The sequence below is a fragment of the Pygocentrus nattereri genome, chromosome 22 (genome assembly GCF_015220715.1).
Source record: "Pygocentrus nattereri isolate fPygNat1 chromosome 22, fPygNat1.pri, whole genome shotgun sequence".
Classification (NCBI taxonomy): domain Eukaryota; kingdom Metazoa; phylum Chordata; class Actinopteri; order Characiformes; family Serrasalmidae; genus Pygocentrus; species Pygocentrus nattereri.
Genome location: NC_051232.1, coordinates 10,032,498 through 10,050,834, shown reverse-complemented (window position 1 = coordinate 10,050,834; position 18,337 = coordinate 10,032,498). Strand labels below are relative to the sequence as shown.

General features: G+C 39.5%; 1 protein-coding gene across 1 annotated transcript; it reads right to left on the bottom strand.

Moving 5' to 3' along the window:
- Nucleotides 1–592: 592 nt before the first annotated feature.
- Nucleotides 593–9,471, bottom strand: LOC108412383 (CD209 antigen-like protein D). The gene is made up of 4 exons (XM_017684367.2): nt 8,994–9,471; nt 3,240–3,382; nt 2,281–2,396; nt 593–998 (listed from the first exon to the last, which is right to left on the bottom strand). Exons 1-4 carry the CDS (start codon nt 9,469–9,471, stop codon nt 866–868), a joined length of 870 nt encoding a protein of 289 aa, XP_017539856.2. The 3' UTR covers nt 593–865.
- Nucleotides 9,472–18,337: the final 8,866 nt, after the last annotated feature.

Below are 18,337 nucleotides of genomic sequence, written 5' to 3'. Positions count from 1 at the left end.
ATTATTCTTGGTGCAATAAACATTCAATTTTTGATTAACAATGTTAAGAATTACTGTTTGCCTCATGTATTACTTATTATCATTATTATTATTATTATTTTTTTTTTTTTTTTTTTTTTTTTTAGGGAACCTGCTCCATGGCTTATATATTAAGGAGCTTCCTCTTCAAACATTCCAATGCAGTCTTTCAATTCACAGCTTTATGGCAGCGTTAAAGCTATAAAGAGATCGACAGGCCTGTGACTCTCCACAGAGGCTGCTGTAAATATTGTTGGCTTTAGTTTTAGGTTTTTGATATGCTGCGAAAAAAGGAAGTTGGACTTATTCATCTTGCCTTTCAAGGCTTACAGATTTCCTCACACATGACTTTGCTAACTTTGCAGCACAACTCAAACAGTGCCCTTTCACTTTAAGCAAATTCCACATAGATTTGGCCCCAAGGACAAAAAACGGCTTGTTCTGGAGGCGAATGGCAAACTGCAAAATGACCAATTGACTATGCATCCTCGGAGGTTTTGCTGCAGCAGACAGAAGCATGAAATGGCCATTTAATGTCACTTTGTAACTTCATAATTCAAACACTTAACTTCAGTTTGTCACAGATCATAGTTTATTATTTAGATTATTTGTCAACAGAAAGCCAACACGTTACATCACTACATAAACATATCTAAGGCAGCTCTAATCACAAACATGCCATGACTTAAACAAGGTACAGTGTATTGAAAAAAAGCATAATTCAATTTTGTTCTAATAACTTGTGAAAAATAAAGCTAATCATTGTGTGGTATAGCGAAATGGCAAAGAGGATTTTTAGATGACTTTATCGCTGGCCAAGATGTGAAGATAAGCATGTATTACACGATCACGCTGCAGATTTCTCACAGATCCATTGATCAGTAGCAGAGCATTGCCTGTCATTCCACTTCTTATTAACTGGATAAAACTCTACACAGTCTTCCTCACCCGTATCATTTGGTTCTCCATCACCCCAGTACCTGAAACCCAAACACAATCAGTTAAATTGAGAAATGAGAATTAAAGACATCTGAAGAACTTTTACAGATTTACTCCTAATCAGTCTTATAAGTCCCGGTCCACAAGGGCTCTGTGCGTTCCATTATATTTCCATATTTGGCAGACACTTTTCTTACCAACGTAACACACACTAGCACACCGCCACCCCATCAGTGTCACTGCAGTGCTGAGAATGATCCACCACTCAAACAACACTGTCACGGTTGGCTCCTCCCAGTCCTGTCCATGTGCTCGTGTTTTGGTTTTGTAACTCCGCCCCTGATTGTTTTCACCTGTCCCTCATTGTTCTGTGTATTTAAGCCCTGTGTTTGCCCCTTGTGTTGGCCAGTCTTTGTGTCTTTGTTTGATGTGGATTCTGTTTTTTTTGTCATGTCTGTCCCCCAATCTGTCCATATCGGCTACATGAACCTGGACTGTTATGACCACGACCCTGGATTTGCCCATAATAAATCTCACTTATCTCAGCGTGTGCGTCCGCCTCCTCGCTCCCCCTTACAAACACCTGCTCTCTGGTTGTTCTATGGGGTCCTAACCATTGAAGAACAGGGTAAAAGGGGGCTAACAGAGTATCAGAGAAACAGATGGACTACAGTCTGTAACTGTAGAACTACAAAGTGCTTCTATATGGTAGGTGGAGCTGGACAGTGAGCATAGAAACAAGGAGGTGGTCTTAATGTTTTGGCTGAGCGATGCATAGTTGTGGATAATACAAAGTGTAGGCTTGAGACAGGAACTGTGTTGCTGTTTGTAAATGTTTGTATTTCTCTTTGTTTACACAGCCACGTTACGTGCAGCTCAGATACGCCACCCACAGTGATGAGCCAAATCATTGTAACCACTCACATGTGAAGCAAATAACGTTTATTATCTTGCACATTGAGGTTTGGGATATTGTAAGCAAACAACAGCTTCTCATAGTTTTGCCTGACAACAATGAAAGCTATATTGAGTGGATATGAGTGGATAAGGCCGAGATGTTAGTTTGTCTATATATTTGAAGTGATTGTGCGTTGACACCTGGGGAGTACTTCACAAAGCAGGTTTTCTGGTCAGCTTGTCCAATAGGAGAAGAGCAAGTAAAAGAAGCTACTGCTTTGTGAAATAGCCCAGGATGCTTGGATTGTGTTCACAGCAATGTTACTCCATTTTGGCCACTATTAATCCCCTAACCTAAACTTTACAAAACTGTGTCTTTCACCAGATGTAAGTAACTCTCATTTACTCATATGATCTCAGTCTTACCCTGTGATCAGTGCTGAGCCGTCCACCCATTTCCACCGGCCCTCTGTGTGTCTGTCAGTCAGACCAATCCAAGCTATAATGCCTTTAATACTGCCTACAACATTAGCAAGGAATTCCTGTGAAAGTGGGAGCACAACATTTAAAGGTGAACTTTCTGCATTATGCAGTCACTGAGATGTCAACAAACTCATTCAGAGTGGTTTGGTGTGCAGTGGTTCATTATAGAGAAGATTACCCACTCTGATATCTTTTTACAGTGGTGGTGATAGAAACTAGGGGTCACAATGTGACTGCCCAAAAAAGTAAGCAATACCCACCACAGCTAGTGTGGAAGGCTTTCACACACTGCAGCAATGCAGCATTAAAATATGCTATTTCACATTATATCACATCACTCTACCTTCCTAAAACATTAAGCTGTTCTGTTTATTTCACACTTTATTCGTTCTAGTCATCGTAACTTAACACTATAACGTTTGTCAGTGGAGGGAGCAGCGCAGTCATTGGCTCAGGAGCCACTGAATGTTGTAATATCACTGGCTCCCAACTGAAACATATGCATGAATTAGGGTGTGCTTCAGGTAAATGATATGTAAATGAGGTACTGGTAGGCTGGCACTTGATTTCATGCACTTATTTTATGCACTTCATGCACATCATTTGCCGTCAAATCTCTGCTCGTTTCCATACCTGAAAATTTATTCGCACCCACTTTTGTAATAACTTTCTGGAAGGGAACTTTTGAAGACATTTAACTCTTCAGACATCTGGTTCCTATCACCACCACTGTGAACAGTACTGACCTGTAAGTTTCTCTAGAATGGAGCATTTTTCACGTCAAAGCACTTACATCTTAACTATTAATAACAGAATTAAATGAAAAATCAATTTTCCCTTTAAAATATCCAGATGAACAATAGTTCTCTCTCTCTCTCTCTCTCTCTCTCTCTCTCTCTCACCTGTTCTTCTCTGCTGTTTATGATCACCAGGTCTGCTCCTCTCTCTCTGCAGTACTGTCTGCTATCATCCCAGTTCTTCTTCTCAGCAGAGATGTAATAAAAACTAGACCTGAAGTACAACCATCCCCTCGCATTGTTTGTATCTATTAAAAAAGAAAACTAAGTGACACCTTATATTTCACAGACTTACAATCATCAGACAAGTGTAAGCATTTTAAATAAAAACTAATGGTGGTTTGCTTTCATTTGCACACATTAGTGGTAGCTTAAATACAGACGTTTGAAGGGCAATAATTCATTGGGACCACAGAGAATAAAACCAGTAAAATTGCTCTTTGCCAAAAGTTTTTTTAGGTTGAACCCATTTTTAAGTATGAATCTTCAGAAGTGAGGACAGGAGACGCTCAAGCCCCGAGTCAAGTCTCAAGTCAATGAGTCCTGAACAGGCCAGTCAAAGCATTGTCATGGTAATATGGCCTTTTTAATGAAAGCCTCTTAATAGTTTATTGTTGTACAAACACAATTCCAAAAAAGCTAGGAGAGTAGGAAAAAGGTTAGCAGTGACTTGCTAATCTTTTTTCATCTTTATTCAATTGAGAACAGTACAAATACATATGAATTGTTATGAGATATTAAATGTCTCAACAATTTATTTATTTTTTTGTATGCTTATTCTAAATTTGATGCCTGCAACCTGTTGGTATAGGGACCTGTTTACCACTGTGTTCCTGCACGTTTTCTTCAAGTAAATATAGTGATGGGTTGAGTTCTCTTTGGCTCAGAGAACATGACATGCATTATTTCCATAAACAATCTGTGTAATTAGTGAACTCGTCAGACCATAGCATGTTTCCGTTTTAAGTCAGTCCTTCTAGAGAATCCAACATTTCTGGATTTTGGTTATATATGGCTTTTAGTTTGAGTAGAAGTAAATTCATTTGCATTCATTGTATAGTTTATACTGACAAGGCTTTTCCAAAGTATCCTTGATTCCATGTGGTTATATTTATAATGGAAGCATGGCTTTAATGTAGTACTGCCAGGTCAGTCTTTCAATGTTGGTTTCAGCCTTGCCCTTTATGCACACATAACATCAGCCATCAGATTTGAAATTAGCCAAAAACCAATCATGTTGCTAAAGGTAAAATGTTAAATATATTCTTTGTGCTGTTTTGAATTAGTAACCCCATTTCCAGGAAAGTTGGGACATTTTGTAAAATGTAATAAAAATAATAGGTAGGTCAATTGAACAATTAACTGACAAAATGACGAAGAATTACAATTACACTGTAAATATAAACAAAATTTGATGTCTGCAACACACTTGGAAAAAAGTAGGGATTTGGGACAAAATAAGAGTGAAAAGTTTATAGAATTTTCAATTTACACCATTTAAAAACATTTCACACTAAGCAGGTGCATTGGTAACAGACATTCTTACCAAAGTCATAAAAAGGAGAATCCGCTAAAGGCTCAGTGTAGTGGATACCACTTGGGTTCGGCTTACATAACACTTTGTTTACAAGATATCATCATAACCCCAAAGCTAATAGCTTGGCAGAGTCTGAATTGCAGCCATAATATTGTTTTCAGACCCTCACAAATTCTACGGTTTACAGCTCTTGCCACAAATTAGGCCCTGAACCAGTAACCCTTCAATCAGAGTTCAGAGAATGGAATGTAACAAATTTGCAGTTGACAAATGCATAATAAAAAGGTACAATAATTCGTGATAAAAAGCATAAATAGTAAAATGGGATAATAGTGATAATCCTAGTGAATCAATTCATGAATGATGGGTTGTTATTGTTAAAAACACGATTTGAATGTACAAAGTATTTAATATAGCAGTACTTTTACTGTGACAGTTACGATCTGGTTCTTTTATTTTGACATGCTGTTTTGCAAGCATTCGGCTTCCCATGGAGCCGGTCAGTCTGTTGAGCTGATGAGGGCCAGATAGTTGGAGGCTCCATGTCTTCAGAGCCAGAAACAATTGAAAGAAACTAATTCTAAGTTGTTTATGAAGTTTAAGTTTCCTTTCGGAGTGCTGAGCGACCAGCTCTGTAAATGCTGTATGTTTGAAGACCAGAAGCTTTGGTTCGTCGAGTATTTCTTTTGTTTGAATCGTCTCGGTCAAGTTTTTGAGCTGGATCTGGATCCCGCTGAGGATTTGTGGACTACATTAGATGGCGAGCCACCCACCACAGTTTACGAACTGAACCAAGGAATAACGCCTTGAACTGAACTACTTGAAAGGAACTCTCTAACTTTTCTCTTTTGAGGATTTAAAGGACTATTTCCCAAGTTTTGAAGGACAATTCATTTTTATTTTATTTTAAAGGGTCCGATCTTTTATTTTGGGTAACTGTAAATATTTCAACTTTTCAATTTCTTACTAAAAGAAAGAAAAACTTATATCCTGGTGTGGCGTCTTTTAATTGCAGTCTTTTCCACTCTCTCCCCAGAACCTAGTGTCTCTTATTCTTTAGCCTATTGAACCTGGCCTACCATCGACGTGTACATACTCAGTAGTGGGTTACAGGAACAATGAAAGACTTTCTTGAGGGTCATTTGTATGAAATTTGTCGAAAACCAAGTTTCTAAAACTGATATCATCTCCAAATGTTAATCCCTCATCCTCATTTGTCACAAGAAGACTGGACAGACCAACAACAAGGTTGTTTTGACATATCACAAAGCTACGTTTTAGAATTGATTGATATTTTCAACATGGACCCATAACCTCATCAAGACCTGCTATTGCTACCCTTGCACAAGCCATTCTCTCAAGGAGTGAAAGAGCTCAATCATGTCTGCATGATGTTTAAAACTTCATATTGTTATGAGTTATTATTTTGTTTTGTTCATTTCCTATATATCTCTTTCTGTCAGTAGATGCTAAGAATACAGAATGTTATTACCTTGTTAATCTTAGCCTTAATGTAATAATTCTCCTGTAGAAAACCTTTTTTTATCGTGGTTGAGTTACTCGTACCAAATAGTATCTAGATACTATATAAAATGCCTACTGTGTCTCTTTAAATATATTTGTTGGTTCAAGATAACATGGTGTTCAATCTGTCTATAAGAAAACATATGATTCAGACTGTCATGGTATTTGAGACATATTTGTCCCTGATACCTTTCATTTGTTCTGTTATTGTGGATCAGATAGTAGTTGTGCTCATAGACTGTGTACCACGAATCAGAGCTGGAGACGGTGAATAGCTAATCACCATTATGTGAGAAGGACCCGTGAGTGCTCTGGCTGCACCCCAAAACGGGATGGCCTAAGGCCAGAGAAAATCCGAGCGCAGCAGATTTTTAGGGAATCAGAGAAGAAAAGCAGAGACTATAAGCTACTGTGCAGAACTTTCACTATCAGATCTGAGAATCATGTCTTTTGTTCGTCTATGTTTGTTTTCATTTGTTTGGGTATGCTTTAAGCCCATTCAAGCCACACTGAGAAAGAAAGTTGAAGAGGTCTGTTATACAAGCAAAGCTGTAGCCAGGCTCGTCCCCGGGAAAGTGTTGAAGCCTTCCTAATGTAGCTACAGTGGAGTACGGCAAGCCTGCTCTTTGACTGAGGCTGCTATGAACATCTGGCTGCCCTGCTGCTGCAGTGAAACTGTTTCAGACCACATCCACAGAGTCATCTGCCAGGGTTGTGACTCACCAGTTTGTGAAAGAACTGAAGAGTTTCTTAATGCAAGATTTCAAAGAATTTCACAATTTATGATGCAGAATATTATGAACAGACTGAGGGAATCCAGAGAAAATCTGTCCATTTCGGGCAAGTCCAGAAACCACTGTTGAATGGGTGTGACTTTTGAGCCCTCAGACGGCAATGCATGAGAAATCATTAAGACGGTCCACTGCTGCATCACAAAAAGCAGCTTGTACCTTTATAATGTAAGGACAAATCTATAAATTTTTTTGCAGAAATGCCATCGAGTTTTCTGGGTCTGAGCTCATCCATTCAGATGGTCCAAAAGACGTGGAAAAGCGTAACGTGGTCAGATGAATCCACATTTCAATTTGGTTTTGGTAAAAGGACATCGAGTTCTCTGCACCAAAGGCGAAAGTCAGCATAAAAACTTTGATCAGCGAAAGGTGCAACAGCCAACATCTGTGATGGTATAGGGGTGCATCAGTGCCCATGGCATGGGTGACTTACATACATGTATGTACCACTGACATGGTACAGCAGCATCAGAATAAAAATTAAAACGTGTAAATAAAAGGAACGATGATGTAACACAGAGGTAAACATGCCTCGGTCCCAACTTCTTTTGAGTGTGTTGCAGGCATCAAATCTAAATTTGTGTATATTAGCAAAATGCAATCAAGTTGGTGTCATGATTGGCCCCTCCCAGTCCTCTCCATGTGCTCGTGTTGTGTTTTCTTCCAATCCCGTCCACGTGCTTCTTTGTTTTGAGTCCTTTGTTTAAGTCCAGCCCCCTTGTTGTCTAACTCTGAATCATTGCCACCTGTTTTCCGCTTGTCCCTCATTATCCTTGTTTTGTATTTAAGCCCTGTGTTTGCCCCTTGTGTTTGTTGGTCTTTGTTGGAGTTGTTTTGATTGTTTTGACATGCTTGTTTGAGTTTTCCGTTTGCTATTTGTTCTCTGTGTTTAGCCTGTGTTCTGTCCGTCATGTCTGTCCCACAATCACTCCATGTTTGCTGTATGAACCTGAACTGTTAGACGACAACGACCCTGGATTTGCCCAAAATAAATCTCGCTTTACTCTGCACATGCATCCGCCTCATCGCTCCACGTTACTGTAGGTCAGTTAGAAACTTTTGTGTCAGTTAAATAAAGGTTCAAGATAACTAACAAATCGCAGATTCTCATTTTTGTTTAGTTTTACAAAATGTCACAACTTTTCCAGAAATGGGGGGTTGTAAAAGCATCTAAAACAACTGGTTTTGTTTATTAAGCCTTGCTCTATTTCTTTTGTTTTACTACCATCAGGAAAATGGTAAGCTAGCATGGTAAGTTTCTCAAGTAAGCCTGGAGTTTACATGATGAGCATCAGTTTAATGATGCAATTAATGCTTTTCTTGATTCTAGATAATGGAGGAAAATTTGATGTCTCATGCTCCAATTGTTCTGAAATAAAATAAACCAAGCATAAGCATCATGACAGATATTCGATAATGTTGCTGTATATCCTATTTACTTTTGATACCATTCTGGTAGGCCTATGTCAGAAAACGAATCCATTCACATAAAAAATACCCATCTGCATGTAGACTCTCCATCTGTCCTCTACTTTGGGTCTTTTATTTTCGGGTTATAAGACTCAAGTCTAAGTGAATGTCAGAGTCCTTGCTGTTCAAGTCAAAGGAAAGTCTTTTTTGATCTTGTTGAGTCTCGAAGCATCAAATCATTCATATGGCTCAAGTCTATACCTCTGTAGACATTTGTGGGCCACCTCCTGCTAGGGAGATTATCATTATTTATTTTTTAACACCTAATTCTCATCTAAGGCCCTCTACAACTGTCTAAATTAAGACGTAAACATAGATGTCTTACTGAACTAATATCCCTACAGTGCTTGTGCTCATCTTTCTCATATTTCAGCACAAGTGAAGACTCAGCACCCAAAGAGGCTTTAGAGGCATTTAAACTTAAAGAATGCGTTAATGGATGATTACCATCCTCTCTACTCTCAGACTCAAAGCTTTTCCTAGGATAGCTGTGTATTTCTTTTTCTGTCTTAAATGAGTTTTGAATTATTTACTCACATATGTCATTCAGCTTCTGTTGAAGTCCGTTTCTCTCTCTCTGCAAAAGGTCCATCTGGTTTCTCATGGTGTTGTATCTGCTCTGTAATTCTTCCTTTGCTGTTTGTTGAATTTTAAACTGTAGTTGTTTTTCTGTAGTTAGGTTGGTGTATTTGGTCCGTAACTGGTCTCTCTCTTTAATTAGGTTGGTGTAACTGGTCTGTAACTGGTCTCTCTCTGTGACTATGCTGTTGTAACTGGTCTGTAACTGGTCTCTCTCTGTGATTATGCTGTTGTAACTGGTCTGTAACTGGTCTCTCTCTGTGATTATGCTGTTGTAACTGGTCTGTAATTGGTCTCTCTCTGTGATTATGCTGTTGTAATTGGTCTGTAACTGGTCTCTCTCTGTGATTATGCTGTTGTAACTGGTCTGTAACTGGTCTCTCTCTTTAATTAGGTTGGTGTAACTGGGCTGTAACTGGTCTCTCTCCGTGATCATGCTGGTGTAACTGGGCTGTAACTGGTCTCTCTCTTTAGTCAGAAGTATGATGGCAACCAGAAGGACAACGCACAGCAGCCCAAGACACACAGTAGCCACTCTGTAGCATTTGTTCCTTTCAGTGTAATTTCCTGAAGATAGAAAGAAATTGATATAATTATTACACCTTTTAAAAGCAGCTGTTCAGACAACATGGATTTCACATCACAAGTGCCTGTTGGTGTGATATTTACAGTAGTGTGTATAGTACAGTATAGTGGTTAACACCTCTGCCTTCTATGCTGTAGTCTGGGGTTCAATCCCTGCCTGGCAAAGCACCCTACACTACACCAAGAGTCCTTGGGTAAGACTCCTAACACTTGGGTAAGACTCCTAACACTGCCTTTGCCTACCTTTGTAAAATGATCAAATTGTAAGTTGCTCTGGATAAGAGTGTCAGCCGAATGTTGTAAATAAGAGTTCAGGAGTCCAAACAACCCTAGAGCTCAGACACCGCCAGAATCAAAAAAACAGTGATGATACCTTGAAAGAAAGATACAAATTAAACACAACTACAGTGTTTGAGCTGTAGCTCTTGATATGACACTACTTTGATACAAAAGGAAACAAATACAGTCTTTGGTGCTTCCTCTAAAACTTTTCACTATTCACAAGAGAGGCTCAGGGCACAAACTAACAGCATAAAATGTAACATATTTTTCCATGTAATTAAACAGGTTTAAGTACTAATGCACGTCTGGTCACTCTCTTGTTAGCAATGTCCTTCACGAATTCTCAAAAGCAATCACGCAGATATTTCTTGAGATTCACACTGAAGATGTTTATCATTAACATTTTCTGCATTAATAAGTCATTTCAGTTACCTTATTGTATGTATGTATGTATGTATGCATTAGTCACATCATTCACACCTGTTCTATTTTATTCCCCCTCTTGTTGGCTGTAATGAAGCATATACACAGCTGACAGTGAGAGCTAGCCAGACTAAAGTACAACTTCCACACTGTCGGGTTAGTTTTAATATGATGATACAACTAAGCCCCCCAAAGTAATCAGTGCGAGAATGCCAACCCCCTTCCCCGTACAAATCCCAAATCATTTACAAGTTTATCCAAAATTACACTGTGGATGTAATAAGAATACAATATATTTCAAATGAGTTGTGTCGAAATGTGTTGTTATTCTTTATGATTATCATTTTTTTTTAACTCGTTTGATTCAATTAATAAAGGTATTTGTTTAATCAATTGTGTTTGCCCAAATTTAACAGACTCTTCTTGGAAATAAAACCAACACTTGAGTCTGTGATAATTAACCCCACCTTTGGGGTAAGATATAACACCTGCGTTTGCGCTGTTATTGGCTAAATTGTTTGCACATAATAGCTGCTTTTTATTTACAACAGACATGTGCAGTGCAGTTTGTATTAAAAACATTACTACAACCCCATTTCCAAAAAAGCTGTGACACTGTGCAAAATGTAAATAAAAACAAAATGCAACGACATGCAAATTATTTCAAACCTATATTTCATTGAAAATGCTTCAAAGACAACATATCAAATGTTGAAACTGAAAATTTTATTTTGTTTTTATGAAAAATATATGCCCATTTTCAATTTAATGCCAACATGTCCCAAAATAGTTGTTTAACGCTAAACCTGGTGGTTGATTGACAACAGGTCAGTAACATGATTAGGTATAAAAAGAGCATCTCAGAGAGGCTGAGTCTTTCAGAAGTAAAGATGAAGAGGGATTTATCACTCTGTGAAAGACTGTGTGATCAAATAGTACCACAATTCAAGAATGTTTCTCGACATAAAACAGCAAAGAACCTTTTCTTTTCATCATCTATGGTACATAATATCATTAAAAGATTCAGTGAATATGAAGAAATCTCTGTATGCAAGGGACGAGGCCAAAAACCAGTATAAAAAACAAGTTGGCCATGATCTTTGGGCCCTCACGAGGCACTGCATTAAAAACAGACACTATTCTATAGTGGACATCACTTCATGGGCTCAGAGACACTTTTGGAAACCACTATCTATAAACACAATTTTTCGCTGCAACCATAAATGCAAGTTAAAACTCAAAAATCAAAGAAGAAACCAAATATAAACAGGTCTCAGAAATGCCAGCGCCTTCTCTGGGCCTGAGCTGATTTAAAATGGACTGAGGGGAAGTGGAAAAGTGTCCTGTGGTCAGACAAATCAACATATGAAACTCATGGATGCCGTGTCCTCCAGGACAAAGACCAATCAGCTTGTAATTGTTGCACAGTTCAACAGCCAGTATTCATGATGCTTTAGGGTGCATTAGCACACATGGCATGGGTGACATGCACATCTGTGAAAGCATCATTAATGCTGAATGATATAAACAGGTTTTGACAACATATGCTGCCATCCAGATGACGTCTTCTTCAGGGAAGGCCTTGATTATTTCAGCAAGACAATGTCAAACCACATTCTGCATGTATTACAACTGCTCTGTATTAAAATAGTCTGACCTGCCAGCAGTCCAGACCTGTCACTCACTGATAACATTTGGATTGTTATGAAATGAAAAATACAATAAATGAGCCCCAGAGCTGTTGTCAAGCTGAAATCCTATATCAAATAAGAATGTGAAAACATTTAACTTTCAAAACCACAGCAACTTGGTCTCCTCAGTCCCCAAATGCTTACAGAATATTGTTAAATGAAGAAGTGATACAGCACAGAGGTCCCAACTTTTTTGGAACGTGTTGTTGGTATCAAATTCAAAATGGGCATAGACATTCTGCACCGCGTCCCAACTTTTTTGGAAATGAGGTTGTACATGATACAATAAGATCTTAAATGATCATTTAATCATTAATACAATATTAAGGCACTTCACAAACTATTCATGATAAATATTATCTCACAATATTAGTTTTTTCTGACATTTGATAAGTTGGAACAGACAATGTAGTGCCACATTAAAAAAACTACAACAAAAACAAAAACATGGATATAGTGATTTATGTCAGGGTTCAGAGTTGTGGAAAAATATTCCCGATTTCTTTAAAAAAAGTGAAAGCAAAGCTGAATCTTGAATGGCTCATTGATTTTTGACTGTATAAGTCATAAAACTATGACTCTACACCCAAATTATGCATGAAATGTTAGCAGGAGAGCCATACAGTTTATAAGATGGCTTTCTGTTTGATACATAATGCATGATTTGAATGTAAAAGCCTTTATTCCATGACCTACAGAAGGCACTGCACATGGAATAGGAAGCCATTTGGGATTCAGCCAAAGTCTTCCAAAAATAAAAGCTGTAACAAAGCAAAGGCGTGGACACAATTAATACTGGACTGTTGATGATGCTTAAAAAAAAATAACTTGTACTTAATGATGTTATGACTGGACACGTAATGAAGGATGGTCTCTTGCAGTTGATGTACGGTTGTGGGTTGACTAGATTTAGAATATGGCAAGGCGACAGAGATGATAGCCTTCACAGCATGGATATTTTCACACAATTTTAAATTAAGTTCTAGAAAAAAAAGGGAAAAAATCTGAGTTAAATGGAAATTCTCTGTGTATCATTGGTTCATTCATGTATGCACTTAATTGGAAACAAACACACATTACTATCACAATCACCGCCACCTTACTATATTCCTAAGTACTTAAATCTGGTGTACATACTGTAAATTTCTCTATATTGTCTTAAATTATTAGTAAAGTGTTTATTTTTACATAAATGGCTGCAACTGTAACAACTGCAATTTCCGCCTGGGATCAATAAAGGAATCTGAATCTGAATGATTGTTGTTATTTTTCCTATTTCTGTGAGAAAAAAAAGAACAGAAAACAAGTTGTTTATCATGGTTTTTATATTCAAATTGATTATTCGACTAAAGAGAAAATTCTGTGTTGGTCTGGGTGCTGTCTGTACTTTTGGTCACTGGATTTTCATTTGAAAATCTATTATTGAAAAACTAGAAAATGGCATGATTTTCATTTTTGGTTGTTATTGTGAGTAGAAAAAACGAGGCATAGCTTTATTTCATACAGTGTATCACCAATGTGAGTACACCCCTCACATTTCTGCAAATATTTAAGTATATATCTTTTCATGGGACAACACTGACAAAATGACACTGACACAATGAAAAGAAGTGCAGTGTGCAGCTTATATAACAGTGTAAATTTATTCTTCTCTCAAAATAACTCAATATACAGCCATTGATGTCTAAACCACCGGCAACAAAAGTGAGTACACCCCTAAGAGACAGACTACACCCCTAAATGTCCAAATTGAGCACTGCTTGTCATTTTCCCTCCAAAATGTCATGTGACTCGTTAGTGTTACTAGGTCTCAGGTGTGCATAGGGAGCAGGTGTGTTCAAATTTGTAGTACAGCTCTCACACTCTCTCATACTGGTCACTGAAAGTTCCAACACGGCACCTCATGGCAAAGAACTCTCTGAGGACGAATTGTTGCACTACATGAAGATGCCCAAGGCTACAAGATTGCCAACACCCTGAAAATGAGCTGCAGCACAGTGGCCAAGATCATCCAGCATTTTAAAAGAGCAGGGTCCACTCAGAACAGACCTTGTGTTGGTTGTCCAAAGAAGCTGAGTGCACATGCTCAGCGTCACAGCCACATGCTGTCTTTGAAAGATAGGCGCAGGAGTGCTGTCAGCATTGCTGCAGAGATTGAAGAGGTGGGGGGTCAGCCTGTCAGTGCTCAGACCATACGCTGCACACTACATCAAATTGGTCTGCATGGCTGTCACCCCAGAAAGAAGCCTCTTCTGAAGTCTGTACACAAGAAAGCCCACAAACAGTTTGCTGACGACATGTCAACAAAGGATGTGGATTACTGGAACCATGTCCTATGGTCTGATGAGACCAAGATTCATTTGTTTGGTTCAGATGGTCTCAAGCAGGTGGTTGGTTAGTGTAGTGGTTAACACCTCTGCCTTCTACACTGTAGACTGGGGTTCAATCCCCACCTGGGCGAACACCCTACACTATACCAATAAGAGTCCTTGGGCAAGACTCCTAACACCGCCTTGGCCTACCTATGTAAAATGATCAAATTGTAAGTCGCTCTGGACAAGAGCATCAGCCAAATGCCATAAATGTAAATGTAAGCAGGTGTGGCGGCAATCACGTGGGGGGGGGGGAAAAACGGCTCCTTGTCTGTCTTCTAAAATACCATGCAGAACTGATCATATTGGAGTGAGTACTAGGACAAACAATAGCAATGCATTTTAATTTGGCCTGCCTGGTCCATTACACAGCAGTGTGTGTATAACTGAATAGTGTTGGATTAGTTTTTAAGTTGGCCAATGTGGATCAATGTGGTACTACACTAAATATACACTGTTTAAAATGCTGAATGAAGGATCTTGAGGTGCCCCCTAGGGGATCAATGTGGTATAACACATTGGGGGCTCTACCTACATTTACGCAGCTCTCTTTATTCCTTCATCAGGATACGGTCATGTAGACTGTTATGCCTAATTCACCTGTGCTGCCTTTGTGTGATGGGAGCAATGCAGCAGCATGAGTGCTACAGCTCACACACCCTGGACTTTAAAGCATACAGTGTTTAGTACATAATGCATAATGCCTAATGCATAAAGGAGCATGGTATAGTCGTTCAGCCTCAACAGTATCCTGACTTGTGGGGTGATAGTCTCAAGCCTGGTAGACCACCTGGGCAATGTGTGTGCAGCACAAATATTTAACTAGTATTTGATTTGATAATGTCCATGAATCAGATTAAAGAACTTTTTAGCAAGTTTTTAATTTAATTTGCATCGTGTTTTATGGCTTATTTCTGTGTCTTTTGGTGCACAATGTGCACAGCGCGTGGGAAAAAACGGCTCCTTGTCTATCTTCTAAAATACCATGCAGAACTGAGCATATTACACAGCAGTGTGTGAATAACTGAAGTGTTGGATTAGTTTTTAAGTTGGCCATTGGTGCTCCCCTAGGGGCTCAATGTGGTACTACACTAAATATACACTGTTTAAAATGCTGAAAGAAGGATCTTGAGGCTTTGTTTGTTGCACTCTGGTCCTGGTGGGAGTTTAGCCTTCTACCTCATTAAATACCTGATTCGACTCTAACAGTGAATTAGCCAGACATTTGTGGGTTGAATTCAGCATTAGAAGAGGGAAATATGTCTTATCTTCAGAACCAGCCGACCAGAAGCTGAGATTGTAACCCCTGTCTCAGTAGGTTATGAGATGCTAAGCCACGTACTAATGACCATACTCATGTTTGGTTATTTGGCTACAATGAGTGAGCCACACTGAGAGAGTCTCTGACTTGCAAGTCAAATGCAGTATTTGTGTTTCAAAGCCTCAGATTGCCATCAGTCATCAGCTGAATGGCTCCCTCTTGTGGTTGTTGGCAGTAATTCACATTCATGCACATTGCCTTTGCTATGTTATCTGCACATGTGGCTTGTTGAGTGTGTAGCTCTCTTCCTGTTTTGTTTATTTTTGCTTGCTGTGGGCCGCGCTATATATATTTAAAGGGAAACACCACTAGATTTCTGTATAAAGCAATGATTAAGATGTAAGCAAAGCCATCCAGAGTGGTTTGATGTGGAATGCCGAAGAGTTTAATGTCTCTAAAGGTCAAAATCACAAAAACTATTATGTTAATTGGTTACAAACATGCTGCCTTGATGCCTGAGACATTGTTTTAAGATTTTTTTAAAGCCATTCATGGTGGAGAGTACTTGCAAGGGGGATTGTGAGGCAACCCCCCGCCCCCAACAACTTTTTTTCAGATTTCCCACTATTCTACCTTCTCTAGTAAAACTCAGAAGACCCCTGTAGGTTCACTAGTGGTTTTGGATAGTAAATGAAATGGCCGTATTTGTATTATAGACATTTGTGATTGCGTGATCTGACTTGCGTCTGTCTCAGGGCCTCAAACTCATATTTGCTTTCTCGTACAAAGTTTCTACGTGGGCTTGAGAGCAAACAATCTTATGCTGGATTGCTCCTGACTGATACAGTGCAATGCAAGATATACCTGCTAGCTACAATGTCAGGAGATGTTGGCTGAGATATTAATCACGACTGAATGACTACCGCCCGGTAGCCCTCACCCCCATCATCACAAAGTGCTTTGGGCGGCTGGTCCTAGCACAGCTCAAATCCTGTCCCCCCCCCCACCCTGGACGCCCACCAATTTGCATACCGCCAGAATAGGAGCACAGAGGATGCAGTCTCCATAGCACTGCACTCTGTCCTCTCACACCTAGACAATAAAAATACCTCCATCAGGATGCTGTTCCTAGACTTCAGTTCAGCATTCAACACAGTCATCCCCTCAAAACTCATCACAAAACTCACAGACTTGGGCATTATTTCCCTCATGTGCAACTGGTTACTGGACTTCCTGACCAACCGACCCCAACATATCCAGTGGGACAACCACTGCTCATCCACCATCACCATAAACACCGGTGTACCACAAGGCTGTGTGATGAGTCCCTTCCTCTACTCCCTCTTCACCCATGACTGCAAGCCTGTCGATGGTTCCAATACCATCATTAAGTTTGCAGATGACATCACGGTGATTGGCCTCATCAAAAACAATGATGAGACAGCCTATAGGGAGGAGGTGGATCATCTGGCTGAGTGGTGCGACACTAACAACCTTCTGCTCAACGCTGAGAAAACTAAGGAGCTCATTGTGGACTTCAGAAGGAATGCTGACCCACATCCACCCATCCACATCAAGGGGACGGCAGTGGAGCGTGTGAACAGCTTCAAGTTCCTTGGTGTCCACATCTCCGAGGATCTCATCTGGATGACCAGCTGCTCCAAGCTGGTAAAGAAGGCTCACCAGCGCCTCTTCTTTCTGAAGAGGCTGAGGATGAACCACCTGTCCTCAGACATCCTGGTGAACTTCTATCGCTGCACCATTGAGAGCAGCCTGACCAACTGCATCACAGTATGTTACGTATGTAATGTTATGTTATGTTAAGGTCATGTGGGCCTACATCACTATTTAATATAAAAATACACTGGTTAAAAATTCCAAAAAGGACTTAAACTTACCTCTGTGCTGCGGATCTGCTGTATGTGAGTGAGAGGCTTTGTCGTCTTCCTCAGCATTTTTAACGTGTATATTCCCTGCAGTTGCTGTACCGGAGTTCCTTTTGTTGCCCCTGATGTTGATGTTGTCCTCATAGGCGTTAATGTCCTCATATGAGTGTCCACTGCTGTCTGAAGTTCTTCTCGTGTCTGCAGTAAATCCTGAATTTGCATAAATATCCTCCATTTCCATTCTGCTCGGACTGACGTTAACTTTAATAACTCTGAAAACTCCAAAAATGGCTCTGTATGCACTGTATGTCAGCTTAATGCTGCTGCTGCTGGTAGGAAGTCACAGCAGAGTCACAGCTCAATTGTGACTGTAAATAGCCTGGCATAAATGAAGGAGGTTGTGACTTTAAGATGTGTGAATCACATGGTTCTTCTGCACAAGCAAGTTTTTCTTATAGTTTGTGAACCTTAATGTCCTCACAGAGTCATTTAGGGATGTTCTACCCCACTGTGGCTAAGATGGTTTGGGATGATGTTGATCTACCTACATTTATGCAGCTCTCTTTATTCCTTCATCAGGATACGGTCATGTAGACTGTTATGCCTAATTCTCCTGTGCTGCCTTTGTGTGATGGGAGCAATGCAGCAGCATGAGTGCTACAGCTCACACACCCTGGACTTTAAAGCATACAGTGTTTAGTACATAATGCATAATGCCTAATGCATAAAGAAGCATGGTATAGTCGTTCAGCCTCAACAGTATCCTGACTTGTGGGGTGATAGTCTCAAGCCTGGTAGACCA